General features: G+C 43.5%; 1 protein-coding gene across 4 annotated transcripts; it reads right to left on the bottom strand.

Moving 5' to 3' along the window:
• Nucleotides 1-107: 107 nt before the first annotated feature.
• On the bottom strand, nucleotides 108-3,391 carry LOC136508136 (putative methyltransferase At1g22800, mitochondrial). 4 transcript variants are annotated; one of them, XM_066502766.1, is made up of 10 exons: nucleotides 2,998-3,391; nucleotides 2,726-2,864; nucleotides 2,181-2,271; nucleotides 2,008-2,072; nucleotides 1,804-1,882; nucleotides 1,502-1,589; nucleotides 1,115-1,179; nucleotides 925-1,014; nucleotides 606-742; nucleotides 108-512 (listed from the first exon to the last, which is right to left on the bottom strand). In XM_066502766.1, exons 3-9 carry the CDS (start codon nucleotides 2,187-2,189, stop codon nucleotides 626-628), a joined length of 513 nt encoding a protein of 170 aa, XP_066358863.1. In that variant the 5' UTR covers nucleotides 2,190-2,271; nucleotides 2,726-2,864; nucleotides 2,998-3,391; the 3' UTR covers nucleotides 108-512; nucleotides 606-625. The 4 variants fall into 4 exon arrangements, with proteins under 4 accessions (XP_066358863.1, XP_066358862.1, XP_066358860.1 ...); XM_066502765.1 differs by having other exon boundaries at nucleotides 2,181-2,243; XM_066502763.1 differs by having other exon boundaries at nucleotides 110-512; nucleotides 2,181-2,250.
• Between the last annotated feature and the right edge of the window lie 17,481 nt (nucleotides 3,392-20,872).

Raw genomic sequence — 20,872 nt, 5'->3', positions numbered from 1 at the left:
TGTTTCGTATGCACATTTAGAGTATTATCATCAGGTTCTGAATTCTGAAGCTTTGGAAGTTTATGTAAAAGGATTGCTAAGCCATATCACCAGCTAAAACTTGAACACATTTGTTAAGGGAGTAAATAAATCTCAGTTTCTTTGTACTCACAGATTTACCACAACAGTGGTGGTGTCTTGTAACATTGTAGCACACCACTAGCGAACTGTTTTAAGCTATGAACATTGTGGATGGAGTAACACTACAGATGAATTTCACAAGTTCTAGATTCCATCAAACTCAGTATGTTCATACAACAGGCAACATCGGTTCTCTATGCACTGACATTTGCAGAAGAATCACGACTGATACGAATTGAGTGATTTTCCATAGAAAATTGACACAGCCAACAGAAGCCCACCACAAACGTCAACCTTCAGGAATACAAAGCCGTAGGGTGGGGACACCAGAGGATTTCTTTTCTTTCCTCAAGTGTTTTTTTTTTTTATTTTAGATCAAGGGTTTGGGAACACTGGTAACAGAAAACTAAGAGTTAGCAGAGAGATCAGTTGCAAAGAGATAGTGAAAAATAACAAAAATGAACCTAGTGCCAGTATTCACCTACTTTTTTTGAAGCAGTGAGGCTCAGTTCTCACTGGGACCAAATTGTTTCTGTATATCACTGAATGATATGGTCGCAGAACCCCTTCTCTTAGTCTTTTGCTGTGATGGATGCTCCCTCCAGCCAGTCATGTAAATTACCTGCGCAAAAAAGAAAATATTTGGCAATCAGTAGCCCAGTTTGTGTATCATTTAGAGGGATTAATTATCTCTAGCCCAGATCAATTCGATTTTGCTGGAAAAAAAGGATTTTGCTGAATCAGTTCAGGTTCAAATAAAGGTAAAGTGTGTTGTGCTCTACTCTAATGAGGCAAGTACAGAACTTGAAAGGTTGCAGGAATAGATCCGTCTTCTAACCCAAACATTGACTGGTAAATTGCTGCCGTTGCCAAGGCTGTATCCCTTTTCAACACCTGATAACACAAAATCATTCCAAGTTCAATTACTAGGATAACTAAAACAATTAGATTCAGACACTTTTTGATAAGCGAGTATGATATGTAAGATACTCACAGGATTTCTTTGAAAGAGAGCATTTGTTTCCCCCATTGCTCTAAGATGTTCAACAAATTCCAAAGCTAGTTGACCAAAGTAGCAAAAACATCAGCATGGGTAGGTAACCCGTAAATCTCCATAATCAAAGTCAGCATATTTCTTTGATACTGGGTGAACTCTTATAGCATATATTATTTCTAAACTGAATGTAGGAAGGACTATTGCTATCTGATAGATGTACAGCAATCACACAAAAACCAAGCATAAAAGTTGAAATACACGTTTATTCTACCATCATGTAATATTGTAAGGAAAAGAGAAGTTGGACAATACACGTCACTATTTTGTTTCAAAAAAAAAAATACACATCACTATAAGAAATTTAGGTTTTATTTTTCTACAAACCATTATTGTATTTAACGGTATACTGATCAACATCAACTCCTGGAAGGGTGAAACCTGCCCTTGTCAAAAGGTTTCCTGCATCACGGACCTTGAAAAGTGCAATAAAAAGCCACAGTTAAAACAAATGGACATATAACAGGATAAGATAGAGTAGTTGTATGCATGTAAGATTCATTCTGACTGTGGTAAAAGTCTGCATAGTCTATTGAAATAGTGACTTTACCATGAAGTGGTATAACAAATATGTAAAGGGAGTACAAACAAATATCCTTATCAAAATTCAGAACATAAAGTAGCCATACTTGTGCTAAAGGGGACATTCGAGGACTGATGCCTCCTTCGCGTTCCATTTGAGCAACTGTGCATGCAATTCTAAGCTCCCTACAACAACAACAACAACAACATAGCCTTTAAGGAAGTAAAAAAATCAAGGCAAGATAAGGAAGTAAAAAAAATGACAACAAATGGAAAATTCAAGTTTTGTCTACAATTTGACAGGTTATCACTTCAGTGCTTCTCCACCAAGAATTGCTGCCAGAAAAAGGCCATCAGGTTGCAACGCTAGCCTACACTGCAAGGAAAAGGTAACAGTTAACCAGCTATCGATAGTCAAGGTATTCCTTTTTTGTAAATAACTGACCATTATAGGAACATAGTAATATAAACTGGCTCAGGTTACCTGTATCATTGCTCCAGGTAGATCATTTGTCCAATGAAGTCCAAGACAGCTTATTATCAAATCCTGTGAACTTCAGAACCCATGAACCACACTAATAAGTGTTGCAAGATCTGCCTGTGTGTTTATAATTATGCTTTTGACACTACAAGTGACTCACTCAGGCACAAGAATAAAAAATCACACAAGCATGAAGCAATTACATTTTTTTTTCTCATGCATCATGTATGCTATGATCTATAAGCAAGGTGGGAGGAGAGAAGTTGAAAGCTGAACTGCTGAAGGAAAGAATACTGTTTCTTTTTTGCACGAGAATTGGAAAGATAAACATCTGATTTTTTTTTTCATATTCAATTCTATATGTTATAAATTTTAAGTCGTGGTCGTTCAACTGCACAATATCACCTGTGTACAGCTGGCAGTTGATTGGCAGACCCCATGGGAGGTACATTGCAATCTCGGCAAAGTAGTTGTGGGTTTTGTACATTTTACTCTCAATATCATGAATACAGTACATGAAATTGAAACCACCAAGAAAGTGAAGTCACCTCTCTTTGATTGGAAGGAACTCCTCATCACCGACAACAAAGTGCGTCTCAGGTTCGTCACCAGTGGCATTCTCTGACTCTCGCCACTTCTTCACCATGTCGGCTGACATGTCCATCATGATCAACCTCTCAATTCCACCTGCGACAAAGGCATTCAGTTCATTTCCGTGCAAAATTGGTGGAATCTTGATGGCGGCATGGCGCGATCTGGTGACGAGTACAAAATAAAGAAGCGCACAAGAAGACTCGGAGCAGGATGCAAGGTGGCTCACCGCGGCCACGGAGCAAGCGGCGGACGGCACCGGCGGAGCCCCCGAGGCAGAGCGCGGAGGGGAAGGCTTTCCTGCAGTCCTAGAGGCGGTCGAGGAGGTTTTCGGCGACGGCATCCACGAGCCCGTCGGTCTCACGCATCGCCCACGCCGCGCGGTCCCGGTGCCGGCGCTTCAGGTCGCGGTCGAAGATCTTGACGCGGCCGCCGCCACCGCTGTCGTCGAGGCCGTCGGCAGCGGACGAGGAAGAGAAGTGGCATTTGGGGAGAAGGTGACCATGGCGGTGGCGGAGGAGGAGAAGGCGGCGAGCGGCGGCGGCCGAGGAAGCCATCGGGACTCGGGAGCACCGGCGATGGAGGAGATGCTGCCACGATTGCTGGGAGCCTTTTGGGCCTCGTTAGTGGGCTTTTCTCGAGCACAAAGTCTTAACTGGGCTACTTTGTTTGTTTTAACCTTTTTTTATATTCTTTTTTATAATTTTGTTTTTTTTAATGAGCAAAACATCTAGTTTTTACTGGTACCGTGACATAATATACATCTAAGCATATAGTAAAAATCATGTACATAAAAAAGCTAAAACGACTTACAATCGAATGGAGTAGTACTTAGTTAATTACTGGTGAACTAAGGCAAATGTGTGCTTGCGTGCACTATTGCAGAAATGTTATCATCACTGGCTCATAACCTTCCAGCACCACAGGTTTTGACTGACCATGGTTATCACCGTAAAAAAGCAAAAAACAAAAAAAAAAAAAACTCGAGGAAAGACCCCACCAGGCACCCTCATGATCACAAGTCACAAAGTCATGTGGTTTTCGCGAGGCCTGGCGGCCGCCAAACCTCCCCGCCGGCGAGACTACCCACCCTCGCCGCTCCCTCAGTCATGGCCGGCGGCACCAGAAGAACACGAAGCTGAGGAAGACGAAGGTCGAACTGTCGAAGCGTTATTTTCACTCGAGTCTTGACCGCACCTGGGCTGGGCCTGTGCGTCTAGCTCCGTGGTCGTGGGCGTCGTTTCAGTTTCCATTCTCACCTCCGTTCAGTTCAGCGCCTCCTGCCCTGCTGCTGTGTGCCTGTGCCGACGGCCGACGGGCGACGGCGATTGCACATTTGCACGTATGCACTGCTGGCCGCTGCTAGCCTGCTAGGAGTACGCTGCTCTGCTGCTGCTGGAAAGTTAAGCGATGGATAGTTCTGATGCAGCAGCAACACAAAGGGGAAAAAGAGAAAAGGTAAGTGAAATTGATTGAACCTATTGCGAATTTGATTGGCCTGTACTTCAGCAATTGCTTTACTGAATTTCTTTAATTGATAGTTGTAGGCTTGAAGAGATACTTTAATTGATAGTTTGGTTTCATCTTTTAGAGTTTAGAAACATCAATTATGAGACTGTGACATGGTTTATATATATATATATATATATATATATATATATATATATATATAAAAGTATATCGTTGTTTTCCATGCTATTATCTTCTATATTTCTATAAAATCGCTTTGTGAAAAAATTAGCGGTCCAAAGTTCGCCATAGGTCACTTGGCATATGGGAGATGAGGAGACTCTGCTTTGGTGGAGAAGCTCCCAAAGTAGACGACACATTAGTGACTAGGAGAGCGGGGCGACAAGTGTTGAGCCTTAGGTGGCTTACGACACCCATCTTGGTTAGCGGTGGCTTCTGTTCCTTACCCAACACCGTGCCTGAGGTAAGGCTTGGTGACCCGGATCATATCCTTTGTGGAGCACCAACGCGGACTAAAGGTTATGTTTTGATAACCAATATCATAAGACAAATCTTCATCTCCAGGAGTTTGCCCTCTCTTGACTTGCTCTTTACCTTACACACTTAAGCTACCGCATTGTGCTTGTTTTGTGTGGCCTTCATTTTTCCTAGATTAACATAAGCTACTTGTAGGATTATCTCTAGGTTACAAAACTCTTTATAGATTGGTTAAGATAGAGCACACTAGACAAACCTAAGGTGCACATCATGCTAGTTCATTTATGTTGTTTCTAGTGGAGAAGTTGAGCTCGATCAGGTGTTAGTTATTGAGTGACTCCATTTTCCTCCTCTTGGGCTCATGCGCCCCTTCAGTAGTGGGTGAGGGGAAGAATAATAATATCTAAGCTATTTATTTGTTAAACAAGGATTATAAAAAGCTAGATTGTAAGAATCTCAGTCACAAAAACCTATATTTTGTTTGGCAACATTGACCGTGAGAGGGTGGATCTTATTTTCCATTTAATGAAAAACACATGAATCTTTGTAGCCACTCTTGCTAGAACGTGGGGCCAGCATGGGCATGAACAGTAGTTCCCAAAATCCCGATGAGCATTCTGGTTATTTGACAGTCCAAAATTTTGATGCAAACTGGTGGGAGGTGGGGATTGCTATATTGTTGCAATATAGTGACCAAATTGTAAATAATTGCTTACAAAACCTATCCTTTTGTTGTAAAATAATGTCACGATTCCAAAGTTCAACCAAAACAAGAACCTGTTCGTTTCGCTGAAATTTAGCTTATACTGATTTATTTATTCGTCAAAAAGTACTGCTGAAGTAGTGCTGAAGAAAATAGTGTTAGTCCCATGGCTATAAAGTTGAAATGATGTGACTCATTTTGGATGCAGCTTTATGTTAATAAATAAATTATTTCTAGTGGCCTAGTACATTTGTACACATATATAGGATTTCTTACATGTTAAAGTCCGGTGAATTAGATCTTACATGTCAAAGTGTGTACTGGGTTAATGATTAGTTGTCAGGCAATCAAACTACTTTATTCGCAAAAAAAATCAAACTATTTAATCCTATTCCTCCATTTGCATTATAAAATCTGCAATCCCTTATTTTGCATTCATGTGTCAGTGACATGGCCCATGTGTCATTAATAGTGGCAAATAAGAGATTTTGTAAAATTGCAATGGCAAGAAAAGAAATTTATCCTACTTTTCAAATGCATACCTCGTCGGTAAAGTATACAGTACCCAGTCAATAAACTGTGATCTCCAGGGTAGTTCATGAGACAAAATTTTGAAACTTTACCCTCTCCTAGGACATCAAAGTCAGCAACTAAACTCTTCTGATGGTGTGTATGTAGAGCCTGAAGTCATGGTGGGGATTGGGTCCGGCCTACCTTTGATATGTAACCAGAAACCTGACTTTCTTATGTCAATCATTTATCTTTAGTCAATTTAGTCGGTAACACTTTCTTTTTTCATAAGGATCGATCGGTTGTCCATTTGTCCTAGTCCTACCCAACAGCCGTCAGATTCAGCCACTCAGTCTAGATGATGGTGAATCTCTTTAGTAATCACACAATCAAATCTTTGTAGAATCAATGAAAACCCTTCCCGCGATAAAAAATGAAAACCCAACCAGGCATAATATAATAATCCTCTCTTCAACGAAAGGAGCGATGAACGAACTGGGTAGGAACACCCAAAACACATCAAAGCTCAGGTCAGAGTAGCAGAAACTATAAAACCTGGTCATGACCTCAGTATGTACAGTCGATACTATTATGCCCCCTGCCCTGGATTTTTTCAGCCAAAAATGTGCAAGGCAACTATATATAGTGATCTCCAATAAAGTGTTTGTCGGTGTTTCGACTAAGCACCAACTAGTAAATTTGTATATTACGCGTCTGGCTCGAATAGTGTGCTAAGAAGACACGAGGATTATATTGGTTCGGGCCGAATGTCCCTACGTTCAATTTTAGGCTGCTTGTGTTACTGGCATTGAGTTCGTAGTAGGGGATTACAAACTGGCGAGAGAGGGAGGAGCTCCCAAGTCTCTGTGGTTCGGTTGCTCGATGTTTCTACTACTCTATCTAGCGGTCCCTCGATCTCCTTCGTTGAACAATGTCCTGCCTTCCCTTTTATAGAACAAGGGGAGAAGACAGGATATCAGAGACCCAGAGAAGAGAAGAGGAAAAAAAGAAAGAGAAATAAGGCTCTGGGGGGTGTGCCGTCCTCCTCTTCGTGTGGGTCCCACTGACCCTATAGATCGTGGTGGCAGCGGCGTCGTACCGGAGTCCTGTTGGCCGCTGCAGCATACGTGCGGGCGTCGTGTGCCATTTTTGTCTTCCATCCCATCCGAGCGGACGGAATGGTCAAAGGGTCCCCTGACAGAGGCCATATAGGGGACTGGTGGTACAGTGCCAAACAACTGACGCCAGTCGACTGACGTTGGATGGTGGTCAGGTAGGGAGTTGGCAGCATAGTGCTGGCATGTTGACGCGGAGGCGACGATTGCTGTGGCGTGGTCACAGCACTCGACCTCGCACTCGTAGGCGAGCTGGAAGGAGGCATCGATAATGATGACCCCACACGGTCCTAGCATCTTCAGCTTTAGGTAGATGTAGTTGGGGACGGCCATGAACTTTGCGTAGCATGGACATCCCAGGATGGCGTGGTTGGTTCCAAGGAATCCAACCACCTCGAAGGTGAGGGTTTCCGTCCTATAATTGGACGGATCCCCGAAGGTAACGGACAGATCAATCTACCCAAGTGGCACGGTCTGCTTTCCAGGCATGATGCTGTGGAAGGGTGCTCCGGTCGGTCAGATGCGCGACCGGTCGATGCCCATGACGTCGAGCGTCTTGGCGTACATGATGTTGAGGCCGTTGCCTCCATCCATCAGTACCTTGGTGCCTCGCTTTATGCCAATGATCGGGTCGACCATGAGTGGATATCTACCTGGCTATGGGACGCTCTCGGGATGGTCAGTCTGATCAAATGTTATGGCAGACTCTGACCACCGGAGGTAGGCAGGCGTGGCCGGCCTAGCCATGTAGACCTCGCGGCGCGCGAGCTTCTGACAACGCTTGGAGTCGTAGGCCACTGATCCTCTAAAGATCATGAGGCGGCCATCCAACGTTGGAAAGCCACTGTTCTTCCCCTTGGCGTCATTTGCGGCCGGGTCGGGGTTCCCCCCATGCTCCCCCTTGTTGGAGCTAAAAGCATCTAGGCCCCTAGTTGGGTTTCGGTGATTAATGACGATACAAAATTACTATGACTAATGTGTGTTTTGCAGAGGCAATTTAAGTTAGGTCATGATAATGGCAATTGATTGGGCAATCATGGTTGTCATGCCCCTGTTGATAGAAATCGTTTTGGTTTTCAAATGATGGACGATAAGGTTAAGGATGGACTAGTTCTAAGTGTCGTTTGGGGTTGAAGAGACACTAAGAGTAGTTTAGGACTTTGTTTTTCCTTTGGTCATACTATTAAGGGGGGGTATGGACTAGTAGCTTGACCTAGGTGAGTCTAGTGAGTTAGGTGTGGTGCACACTTGTCAAATCTAGCACTAGCTAGCTCAGAAGTAGCCCTAAGATCAATTGGAGTAAACTTCATTCACATAGGATTTTGAGTGTGAAGTGAATGGAGGGTCAAATGACTGACCGGACATTGGTCTGGTTGTGACCGAACGCTGAAGGGTGAGTCCGGTCAGTTTATTTAATCAACTAGAGTCATCTGGTTGTGACCGGATGCTGAGTGAAAAGTGACCAGACGCTGGGTGCCTGAGTTCAGTCTACTTCAGAGAGGTTCTAGAGAGGGAGTTTCTAGATCAGACGTGTTCGGTTAGTGCTGACTGGACGCTGGTTAGGATCCGATAACTGACCAGAATCTGAACAATGAAGTGACTAGACTCTAGGTGCCAGCGTCCGATCAACATCAGTAAGTTCTAGAGAGCATTTTTCATGATCGGACGCATCCGGTCAGTGCTGATCAGACACAGGTCAGAGTCCGGTCAGAACTTAATGGCTCTTTCTAACATAGTGGTGGGGATAACTGACTGGAGCATCTAGTCACTCTGACTAGAGCGTCCGGTCACCCCGTAGAGTGATGACTTAGCCTCCAAATGTTATGTTTTGAATGAGGGGGTATAAATAGTTATTCCACTCATCCAAGGGAGGTCTCTTGCTCATTTGTTCAGCTGAGAAACACCCTTGAGAGTACAAAGGAGAGCAAGAGCCTAGTAAGGTGACGAAGATTTGAGAATCCAAGATTAAGGCCTCATTAGTGCAAGGAGAGTAGCAAGTGTGCATCCACCCTTCTCATTAGGCTTGTTGTGGTCAAGTGAAAGTTTATGCTTGTTACTCTTGGTGATCGCCATCACCTATATGGCTCGGTGGTGATTGGGAGTATGGTGATCATCTAGCAGAGCTTGTGGATGACCCAACTCAAGTTGTGAGTGGTTGTGGGCGATTCACCGTGACGGAGTGTTGAAGAATCAACCCGTAGAGAGCACTTGATCCTTGTGCGGATCAAGGGGGAGCTACACCCTTGCGTGGGTGCTCCAACGAGGACTAGTAGGGAGTGGTGACTCTCCAATACCTCAGTAAAACATCGTCGCTTTTCTTTCCCTCTCTTTACTTTAAGCATTTATATTTGAGCAATTCATTTTATGGCTTTATATTCCTAGAATTGCCATGCTAGAGTAGAATTAGAACTTAGGCTGCAAAACTTTTGTGCGATATTTCAATAGAATCACATTCTAAGCACAAAGGGTGAAGTGGGCTAAGTGTAGGACTTAATGATTACAAAGAATTTAGAATTAGCCCAATTCACCCCCTCCCCCCTCTTGGGCATCATGATCCTTTTAATTGGTATCAAAGCCTTGTGCTCACTAAATTAGGCTTAACCACCTAGAGAAAGATGTCCCACAGGGATGGACCTCCTCCTATCTTTGAGGGAGATGATTTTCCTTATTGGAAAATCCGCATGGAGGCTTATTTAGAAGCTTTAGATGTTGGAATTCTTGGAGCCACCTCATAAGGCTTCCCAAAACCTAAGGATCCCACACACCTTCAAGGCGATGAAGTAAATTATGAGAAATGGAATACAAAGGCTAGAAATACCATCTTTAGAGGCCTTTGCAAAGATGTTTTTAATCGTGTGCGGAACCACAATGACGCCCACGCACTATGGTCAGACATTTGTGCACTCTATGAGGGAACAAAGAGTGAGCGTGAGGAACGCTATCATCTTGTTATGAAAAAGCTTAATTCATTTGAGATGCTTCCTAAAGAAAGTGCTAATGAGATATACTCACGCTTGAATGTTCTTGTAGAGAAAGTCAATGGGCTAGGACTTACACAAATGCAACCCTCCGATGTTGTAAGAAAAATCTTGAGTGTCCTCCCCATTGATAAATATGGGCATATTGTGATCGTGCTTCATCAAGGTGATCTTTCCACTGCTACACCAACTCAAATATTGGGAAAGATCAATGCACATGAGATGTATATGCACATTACACCACAAGATGGCTCTTCTTCCACCAAGAAGAAAGACTTAGCATTCAAGGCTAGCCAAGAGAACAAGGGCAAAGCAAGAGTTGAACATGAGAGCTCAAGTGATGATAAAATTGATGATGCAAGTTTTGCTCTCATGGTGAGAAGAACCGCCAAGATGCTTAAGAAGCTCAACAAGAACGGTGTCAAGTTTGATGGCAAGAAGAAGTTCTTCACTAGCAATAGAAGGAAGCCAATCTCTAAGATGGATTACTATAATTATGGAGAGCTTGATCATCTAGCTCATCAATGCCCCAAGCCCAAGAAAGACAAGTACAAGAAGAACTACAAGGGCAAGAAAGATGACTCAAGTGATGAAGATAATGATGAGAAGAAGAAAAAACAAGCCATACAGGAAGAAGGATGGCAAGAAGAAGGATTTCCACAAGAAGAAGAAGAATGGCAAGGCATAAATAGTCGGTGATTGGCTCACGGATATTGATTCATCAAGTTGCTTATCCAATGATGATAGTGACAATGAGAAGATGGCCGCTATTGTGATTGATTCATCACTATCTTCACTAACACCACCGCCATCATTCTCTACACACCTATGCCTTATGGCCAAGGGTGAACGAAAGGTACAAAATGATGATGATAGTAGTGGTGATGATCATGCTAGCAATGATGATAGTGATAGTGATGATGAATTTAAATCACCTTCATATGATGATCTTGTCAAGTTGCTAAACCAATATACTAAAATCATTAGAAAGACAAGAGCTAAAAATGAAAAGCTAGAACTTGAGAATGACTCACTCTTAGCTAAATATGACATAACAGAAAAAGCTAGTGTTGAGCTTAGAGAAGAAAATAAAACTATGTCATACAAACTCAAGGAGCTCAATCGTCTAAGAAGGAGCTTAAAGAAAAATATGATAAACTTGAGGGGATACATAATGAGCTCACCATTAGCTACAATATGCTAAAAGAAAAGTATACCAATCTCAAAGTTAATCATGATAATCTTGTTGTCTCTCATGAGTTATTATCCAATGAGCCACATGATGCTACTAACCATGTTGTTAAGATTAATATAGCTACATCATGTGATGATTTGATTATTGAGAGCATTGAGCAAGGTTCTAGTAGCAAAGGCAAGAAAGTGGTTGAGTCCAACAACTATGATGAGTATGTCAAGATCAAGAATGAGAATGAGAAGCTCAATAAAGATCTTGAAAAGCTATCAACCACCAACACAATTGTGATAGAGAACCTTGACCATGATTGTGATCTAGCTCTTGAGAATGAGAAGCTCAAAGAAGAGAACAAGAGACTCAAGATGGATAAAAATCATGATGAACTTAAAGAAGAGAACAAGAAGCTCAAGTTAGAGAAAGAACATCTCAAGACTGGCTTGAGCAAGTTCACAAGAGGCCAATATCTCTAAAGCGAGCTACTCATGAACACAATCATGAAGATGGATAGAAGTGACATTGGGTATTTGGCAAATCAAGAGAAGAAGGCTCAAGCTCAACATCAACAACAACACAAGTCCAAGCCAAAGCCAAAGAGGTGTTTTGAGTGTGGACAAGAAGGTCACTTTGCCCATGAGTGTCAAACTCCACCACCATAACCCTTACCCAAGCATGCTAGACCCTTTGCTTTCAATGCTCATTACATGCTTAGAAACTAGTGGAAAAATGAAAGTCATGTTCTTAGGACCTCCCAACAAGAATATGCCTAAGAAATTTGGGTTGTAAAGTCACTTGTTGAGAAAGTCAAGGGCCCTCATCAAGTTTGGGTCCCTAAACAAGCTTGATCTCTTGTGTGTAGGTGAAATACAAGACCGATAGAAGATTGGGTAATTGATAGTGGTTGCACTCAACATATGACTGGTGATCCTCGTATGTTCACCTCACTAGATGAAGAAGTAGATGGTCAAGAAAGGATAACATTTGGTGATAATTCAAAGAGAAAGGTTCAAGGATTGGGCAAAGTGGCAATATCAAATGATCATTCAATCTCAAATGTGCTATATATTGCTTTATTGAGCTTCAACTTGCTATCCGTTGGTCAATTGTGTGATCTTGGCTTTCAATGCTTATTTACCAAGAAGGAAGTGGTTGTATCTAAGAAAGATGATGATCAAGTTATATTCAAGGGATTTAGATACAACAACCTATATCTAGTGGATTTCACCTTCGAAGATGCCAACTTAAAGACATGCCTATTCATCAAAACATCACTTGGGTGGCTATGGTATAGAAGACTTGCTCATGTTGGGATGAGCTCACTCAAGAAGCTAATGAAGAATGAATTGGTGAGAGAGTTGAAGGATGTGAAATTTGAGAAGGACAAGCTTTGTAGTGCATGTCAAGCCAGCAAGCAAGTTGCAAACACTCATCCTACAAAAGCTTACATGTCAACAACAAGAGTGCTAGAGCTCCTACACATGGACCTATTTGGACCAACAACCTACAAGAGTTTAGGAGGAAATCTCTTTTGTCTTGTGATTGTTGATGACTACTCTAGATATACTTGGGTGTTCTTCCTTCATGACAAGACCGAAGTTGCATCATGTCTCAAGAAGTTTGCCAAGAGAGCACAAAATGAATTTGAAGTGAAGCTCAAGAAGATAAGAAGTGATAATGGAAAAGAGTTTGACAACACAAACATTGAAGCTTATTGTGATGAAGTTGGAATCAAGCATGATGTCTCCGCAATATATACTCCTCAACAAAATGGTGTAGTAGAGAGAAAGAACTAGACACTTATCACACTTGCAAGAACAATACTTAATGAGTACAATACACCCAAATCTCTATGGGCGGAAGCTATCAACACCGCATGTTATGCATCCAACTGCCTATTTCTTCAAAAGTTTCTTGGCAAGACACCTTATGAGTTGCTTAATGGTAAGAAGCTGGACGTCTCATTCTTCTGGGTGTTTAGTTGCAAATGCTACATCTACAAGAAGCGGCAACACCTAGGGAAGTATCAAAGATGTTCTGATATTGGCTTTCTTGTAGGTTACTCATCAAAGTCCAAAGCATATCGAGTATTTAATCATGCCACTGGCTTGGTTGAAGAAACATATTATGTGAAATTTGATGAATCTAATGGCTCCCAAGGAGCACATGAGAATCTTGATAATGTAGGTGATGAACCATTGAGGGAGGCCATGAAGAATATTCTAGTTGGTGACATCAAGCCTAAAGATGATGAAGATGATGTACAAGTGATTGATCCACCTTTTTCATCAAATGTGCCACAAGATGGTGATAAAGATGGGAGAGTAGAAAATAAAGATACCCATATCTCTCATGATCAAATGGTGGCATAAGCTCAAGATGTTGATGCTCCACAACCTCCCCCTCAAGTGGTTGATAGAAGAAATTTACCTCTACTACAAGCTCATCCATAAGATCTCATCATAGGGAGTCCTTCAAAGGGTGTAATGACTCACTCTTAAAAACTTGCTTCATTTATTGAACATCACTCTTTTGTCCCTTGTGTTGAACCTAAGAATGTAGAAGAAGCTCTTCAAGATTCTGATTGGATTAATGCCATGCATGAAGAGCTGAACAACTTCACTCGCAATGAAGTTTGGACAATTAAAGAGCGACCACAAGGTGCAAGAGTCATTAGAATAAAGTGGATGTTCCGCAACAAGCAAGATAATCAAGGCATTGTAGTGAGGAACAAGGCAAGACTAGTTGCAAAGGAATTCTCTCAAGTTGATGGGTTGGATTTTGGAGAGACCTTTGCACCAGTTGCAAGACTTGAAGCCATTCGTATCCTCCTTGCATATGCATCGCATCATGAAATGAAATTATATCAAATGGATGTTAAAAGTGCATTTTTAAATAGATTCATAAATGAACTAGTCTATGTTGATCAACCTTCCAGGTTTGAAGACCCTAGATATCCTAATCATGTTTATAGGTTGTCTAAGGCACTATATGGGCTTAAGCAAGCCCCAAGACTATGTCGGTTGCAAAATTGATAGAAAAAGCACATTTGCAGGGTGCCATTTGCTTGGTAGATCACTAGTGTCTTGGTCCTCCAAAAAGTAAAATAGTGTGGCTTTGTCCACCGTTGAAGTGGAATACATTGCCGCTGATGCTTATTGTGCACAAATACTTTACATGAAGCAAACATTGCTATACTATGGTGTAGTTCTAGAAAAGGTATCTCTTTTGTGTGACAATGAGAGCGTGGTAAAGCTTGATAATAATCTAGTTCAACACTCGCACCAAGCACATAGATATCTGCTATCACTTTCTTAGAGACCATGTTGCTAAAAATGATATATCACTAGAAGGTGTAAGGACCGAGGATCAATTGGCGGATATCTTCACTAAACCGCTAGATAAGGATACATTTTGTCGGTTGACGAATGAGCTCAATGTGCTTGATTTTAGTAACTTCACTAGAAAATGAGCTTGTGGTGTCCCTTGCATTGCATTGTAATATACAATATGTTTAATTTTTAGTAATGCACTTAGAGCTTGTCTAACATGGTTAAGATAACTGTCGAAAAGCATGTGAAGAAGCTTAACCTTGGATCAAACTTGACAAGCAACTAGAATTACTTTCAACTATTGCATTGCATATGCATATGTGTTGCTTTGTCATTTCCTTTTGATTACCCTTTTATTGCCTATTTTCTTAAAAAGAATTATAGCCTTAGGCAAAATATTTTGAAAATTTTGTGGGTTTCAGAGAGGTCACTCATATCAATCCCAATTGGTGTTTATTTGGGTCTTATTGAAGTTGGGACTTGATTGGGAACAGGCAGCGTGAAGGAACATTGAAGATTTGCTAAAAAGGGGCGACCAGACGTTGCACCGAACTCTATGTCCAGCGTCCGATTAGTTCATAGGAGGTCAACAGAAGTAGTACAGGAGTGACCAGACACTGAAACAGTACCCATCCTATGTCTGGTGTGAAGGTGTCCCTACATTCGGTCAAACGAAGAAGATGAACTCAGGATCGACTGGACTCTGGCTGCGTCCGGTCAGGGGTAACCGGACGTGTTCGGTCATGACTTAAGGGTTTTTGGACTTCTTTGTTGTCGACCGGACTCCAGGTGGCAGCGTCCAATCATTACCATCGGTGCGTCCGGTCAGTAGAAATCGGGTGGATCTCCAACTCTATTATGTTTCCTTTTTCTTATCCAACATGGGGGGGAGTCACCACATATAATCTTCGTATGCTATGCCACTAGTTGACCTAATCCCATAGCCACAGTGCCCGTGCCCTAGCCATGCCTCCATCGTCTCGCTCGCTCCACACTCCCATGCCCATGCGCCCATGCCCTAGCCACACATCCACGGCCACGCCCGCTCCGTGCTCCCATGCCCGACGCCCATGCCACTGCGTTGCACTGCTCCATGCCATCACGCCACCACTGTGTCACCACCATGCCTAAGTGCACCCATGCCGCCTGCACATGCCGCCGTGGCCTCGGCCATTGCGCATCCTGAGCCTCGCCTGCGCCGCTGATTGCCCTAGCCGCCATCCACCATGCCACCATGTCTTCTCGGCCATCGCACTGCCTTGCCAAACCCTAACCCTAGCCTTTGCTGATCCTGGTGGTACCCTGTGGTTCTTTCCTTTGCTGTTTGGTTGTCAGATCGTCTGATTTCATTAGGTAGCAAGCCATCGCTTTCAATTTCGTATCTACTGCTTGCTTTTTAGGGTTGCGCACCTCTAGATGAATATTGTGATTGTTTATATATCCTACCTATTCCATCATGCAGTAGGTCGATGTACTTGAGGTTGTTTTGGTAGTGGTGAAAGGTCCTAATGGCTAGAGGGGGGTGAATAGCCTATTAAAAAATTCTACAACAACACTTAACAAACCGGTTAGACAATTATGAGGCAAAGCAAGTGTTGCGCTAGCCTACTAAAAATGCAAGCCACCTACCTCAATTCTAGTTTATATAGTTTCTATCCACATAATAACTATATCAGTACACTAAGTTAGTGTGCTCTCAAAGGCTAACTAAAGAGCCACACTGACCAAACTAACAAACTTTCACAACTTGCTACACTAAAGAGTTTGATAACTAGTTTACGGTAATGTAGAGAGAGTGAGCAAGATGGTTATACCGCCATGTCGAGAAATGAGCCAATCAATCACAAGAATGAATACCAATGAAGACCAATCACCTCATAATCAAATGATGACACAATGATTTTTTACCGAGGTTCACTTGCTTACCGGCAAGCTAGTCCTCGTTGTGGCGATTCACTCACTTGGAGGTTCACATGCTAATTGGCATCACACGCCAAACCCTCAATTGGGTGCTGCACAACCAACACAAGATGAGGATCACACAAGCCACGAGTAATTTACTAGAGTACATTTTGGCTCTTCACCGGGGAAAGATCAAGAACCCCTCACAATCACCACGATCAGAGCTGGAGATAATCACCAACCTCCGCTCGATGATCCTCGCTGCTCCAAGCCATCTTGGTGGTGGCAACCACCAAGAGTAACAAGTGAATCCCACAGCAAAACACAAATACCAAGTGCCTCTAGATGCAAACACTCAAGCAATGCACTTGGATTCTCTCCCAATCTCATAAAGATGTTGAATCTATGATGGAGATGAGTGGAAGGGCTTTGGCTAAGCTCACAAGGTTGATATGTCAATGCAAAATGGCTAAGAAAATGAGCTTGAGCCAGCCATGGGGCTTAAATAGAAGCCCCCACGAAATAGAGCCGTTGGGCTCCTCACTGCACTGAACACGGGGTGACTGGATAGGTCGGTCAGATCAACCGGACGCAGGACCCCAGCGTCTGGTTGCACGATGTGTGCCATGTGTCCCCTGCTTCAAACACTGATCGCATGATCTCAATGGTCATCAGCACATTTAAGTTGTGACCGGACGCGCTGCTTTGAAGTGACCGGACACTAGACCTCAGCGTCTGGTCATTTCTAGTAAGCATCCAGAAGTGAGAAATCATGACCTGACGTGTCCGGTCATGCTCGACCAGACTCACCCAGCATCTGGTCACTCAACGTTTCCCCTGTGTGCTGCATATATCATCATATGTCATACTGACCGAACTTAGGCCCTAAGCGTCTGGTCATTTCTCACGCCAGCGTCCGATTATGAGACCGAAACCACACACTCACTGCTACCACTAACCGGACGTGCTGGTCCAACCAAGACTAGCGTTCGATCGTTTATAGTGACCTTTGTCTTTTTTATATAGAGTATCGGTGGCACCGTCGGACTGTCCGCACTCTACGAGCGGACACTCCGCTGGTGAAGTTTCTTACCCTTGCTCAAATGTGCCAACCACCAAGTGTATTACCTTGTGCACATATGTGTTAGCATATTTTCACAAACATTTTCAAGGGTGTTAGCACTCCACTAGATCCTAAATGCATATGCAATGAGTTAGAGCATCTAGTGACACTTTGATAATCGCATTTCGATACGAGTTTCACCCCTCTTAATAGTACAGCTATCGATCCTAAATGTGATCACACTCACTAAGTGTCTCGATCACCAAAATAAAATGGCTCCTACCATTTATACCTTTGCCTTGAGCCTTTTATTTTTCTCTTTCTTCTTTTCAAGTCCAGGCACTTGATCATCGCCATGGCATCACCATCATCATTTCATGATCTTCATTTGCTTCACCATTTGGAATGTGCTACCTATCTCATGATCACTTGATAAACTAGGTTAGCACTTAGGGTTTCATCAATTCACCAAAACCAAACTAGAGCTTTCAAGTGGTTAGTTAACTTGGGGCCATGCCCACGAGTACGGATCAAGGTCAAGCCTCACGAGTGTTAGTTGGTAGTGTTGGTAGTTGGTTCTTGTTCATGGTAGTAATTCTCTTTAGCTCCAGCAATGGAACGAGTCAAGAATGCTAGAGGTGGTCCCGGTGATGAGGATCTAAGGCCTCCGCCTCACCTGACTACTCAAGAAAAGGGGAAGGCAAAAAAGACCACAACAAAGAAGCGGAAGCTCATTGATGTGGAGACTGAGAGAGCTACAGCAGTGGTAGTCCCCGCTGAGCGAGTGGAGAGAGGTGAAGCTAGGAGCGGTGTTCGTATTGTCGATCAGCTATCACCAGCTCAGAGGGCCGCCATCAAGAGGGTTGAGAGTCATCATGGTAGTCCATCTAGGACTATCATGCTTGGAGGATAGTGTGTCACTTTAGAGGAGAGTCAGCCTTAGGGGGAGACTATTGAGTAGCAGACACAGCTAGCAGAGCAGTTAGAGGATACTCAGCAAGCAGAGCTAACTGAGGAGATAGAGCAGGCAGCATAGCCATAGCTTTGACGCTCTAGTCATACACACACTTAGGTGTCACTAAGGCCTGAGACATAGAGGAGGGGCTCTTGACCGCCTCCCAGACCACAGGGTCCTCCTCCGGTGGTTCACCTTGACTTGAGGGTAGCCACAGCCAAATAGGTGCAGCAGCTCCACTTCGTGCAGTTTGAGGACTAGTTTCTACCAAGGCGGGATGAGCGTGCTTTAGAGCACTTCTATATAGTACTGTAGGAGGATTTTTATAATGCTTATCTGAACAGTGGAGTTGCCTTCAAATCATAAAGAGTTTGCTCTATTGAGTCACTTATTGTAGCTGCAGGTGAGCAGATCCATCCTCACCTCTCATATCTACCAAGGTTGATAGATCTTCTTGGACGCACTGGCTGCTATGTTCCATCATGGGTCCATGAGTTTTACTCTTCTCTTTGCATTGACCCGAGGCATAGGTTCATTCGCTTTGCATTCAGAGGCCATGACTACAGGCTCCAGAGCTCGAGGGTCAGAGAGATTCTTAGGATTCCAGAGTCACCCATCTACCTTCATGAGGTTTGCTATGGTCAGACAGAGCCTCTGAGATGCCCTCACGGTGGTCTTGTGCCTCCTATAGACCTTGTCAGAGTGTGCTTCATAGAGCCTTTTGGCGAGGGGTCGAGCAGGACACCACATGACCTTACTCCTATACCTCGGCTACTTGATGCTATTATGAGGAGGACTCTGCTCCTGAGGATGGGCTATCGTGAGGGTATGACTCGCATTCGGTTATGGCTAGTATATCACTTGGTTTCCTAGTTAGTGTTTGATATTTGTGATGTGATACTGTCAGAGATGGAGGACACACTTGTACATGGCTTCATAGGTCACCATCAGCTGTCGTATGCTCATTAGATCACCTTCTTGATTCACAAGGCAGTTACACAGAAGTCCCTAGAGACGATGGCAGAGTACACAAGTGCTACTATAGAGTTTCCTCCATATAACATGACTCAGATGCTATGTCATAGTAGTGCGAGGACACCTCGCTAGCCAGGCCATCGCCCAGAGGTACCTGAGACAGTAGCCCAGTAGGATGAGATCATCAGGGGCATTGCTGCTATAGAGGAGGAGGAGCTTGATGCACAGCAGTCGGATGTGATTGAGAGCAACCCTAGTGACAGCTCTAATGATGACTACCAGCCTATTCCTTAGATGCCTCCTCAACCACATGACAGAGAGGTCAGTGGCTCTAGCTCCACTCCACCACAGCCACCACAGACAGATCCAGCACTTCTTGCAGTACTTGAGCAGATGAGATAGGAGTTAGGACCATGCACGCTAGGCCCAAGAGACAGCAGCTACACTTGCATAGGTTTAGGCTTATTAGGACAAGTTCTAGAGGTAGCAGTAGGCCATGCAGCAATAGCTTATGATCCAGCAGTAGTTACTTGGTTTCATGCAGCATGTCTTTACTGCCATCAGGGCTGCTCCTCCGTAGTCTACACCTCAGATCAGCAAGCCTACCACCACTTCAGTGACTCCAGCTGTATAGCCCAGTGGGCTTCAAAGTCAGGGATAGCTAGCTACTTAGTTTGCTTCACCTACAGAGTAGGTGTCCTAGTGGTTTGTTTCTCTAGTGATAGCCTAGGGTCCTCACTTCACTCCCATTGTTATGGGTTTCACTCTGCCTTAGAGTTCCTCAGTGCTAGTGACTGACACCCTACTCTCTAGGAGCCTTGGTGCTACTTTTAGTGAGCTCACAGGGCAGCCTACACCACCAGAGTTGTGAGTCCCTATCACTACCATAGTTGCTCCAGTTACCGGTACTATAGAGATGATCCCATCGTCTGTTGCATCATCCGAGCCAGTTTTAGTGACAGCGACAGCGGCAGATGTGGCTCCACTTCATACAGTGATACTTCTAGAGTCACAGGCTATGCCAGTTACTAAGCAGACCCAGACCACTTCATCTTCACTTCCAGTGATAGAGGGTCAGACCGCTCAGAGCTTAGGGTCCGAGGATGATGCTGCTCAGTTCTAGATTTCTCACCGCACCTCTACGCCTGACTTAACTGCTCATGTCCCACTGTCTGACCCTTAGGTTTTGGTGCTTGACGCCAAAGGAGGAGAGGGATCGAGTATGTTAGATCTAAGGGGAGCATTACATCTAGGGGGAGCATGTGATTCGTTTCATTTGGTTTTCTATGTGTGATACTCTATGCATTCACGTTTACCTTCATGCATTGCATTACATACTTGTGATGGTGATACTTATGTGACATGTGTGCTCTCTACTTTGATTTGTATATATGCCATGTCACTTTGTTATGCTCATTTGCTTTGCTTCCACGTT

Source organism: Miscanthus floridulus, chromosome 15 (genome assembly GCF_019320115.1).
Source record: "Miscanthus floridulus cultivar M001 chromosome 15, ASM1932011v1, whole genome shotgun sequence".
NCBI lineage: Eukaryota > Viridiplantae > Streptophyta > Magnoliopsida > Poales > Poaceae > Miscanthus > Miscanthus floridulus.
Note: the sequence above shows the minus strand (reverse complement) of the source record. Positions and strands in the feature narration are given on the sequence as shown.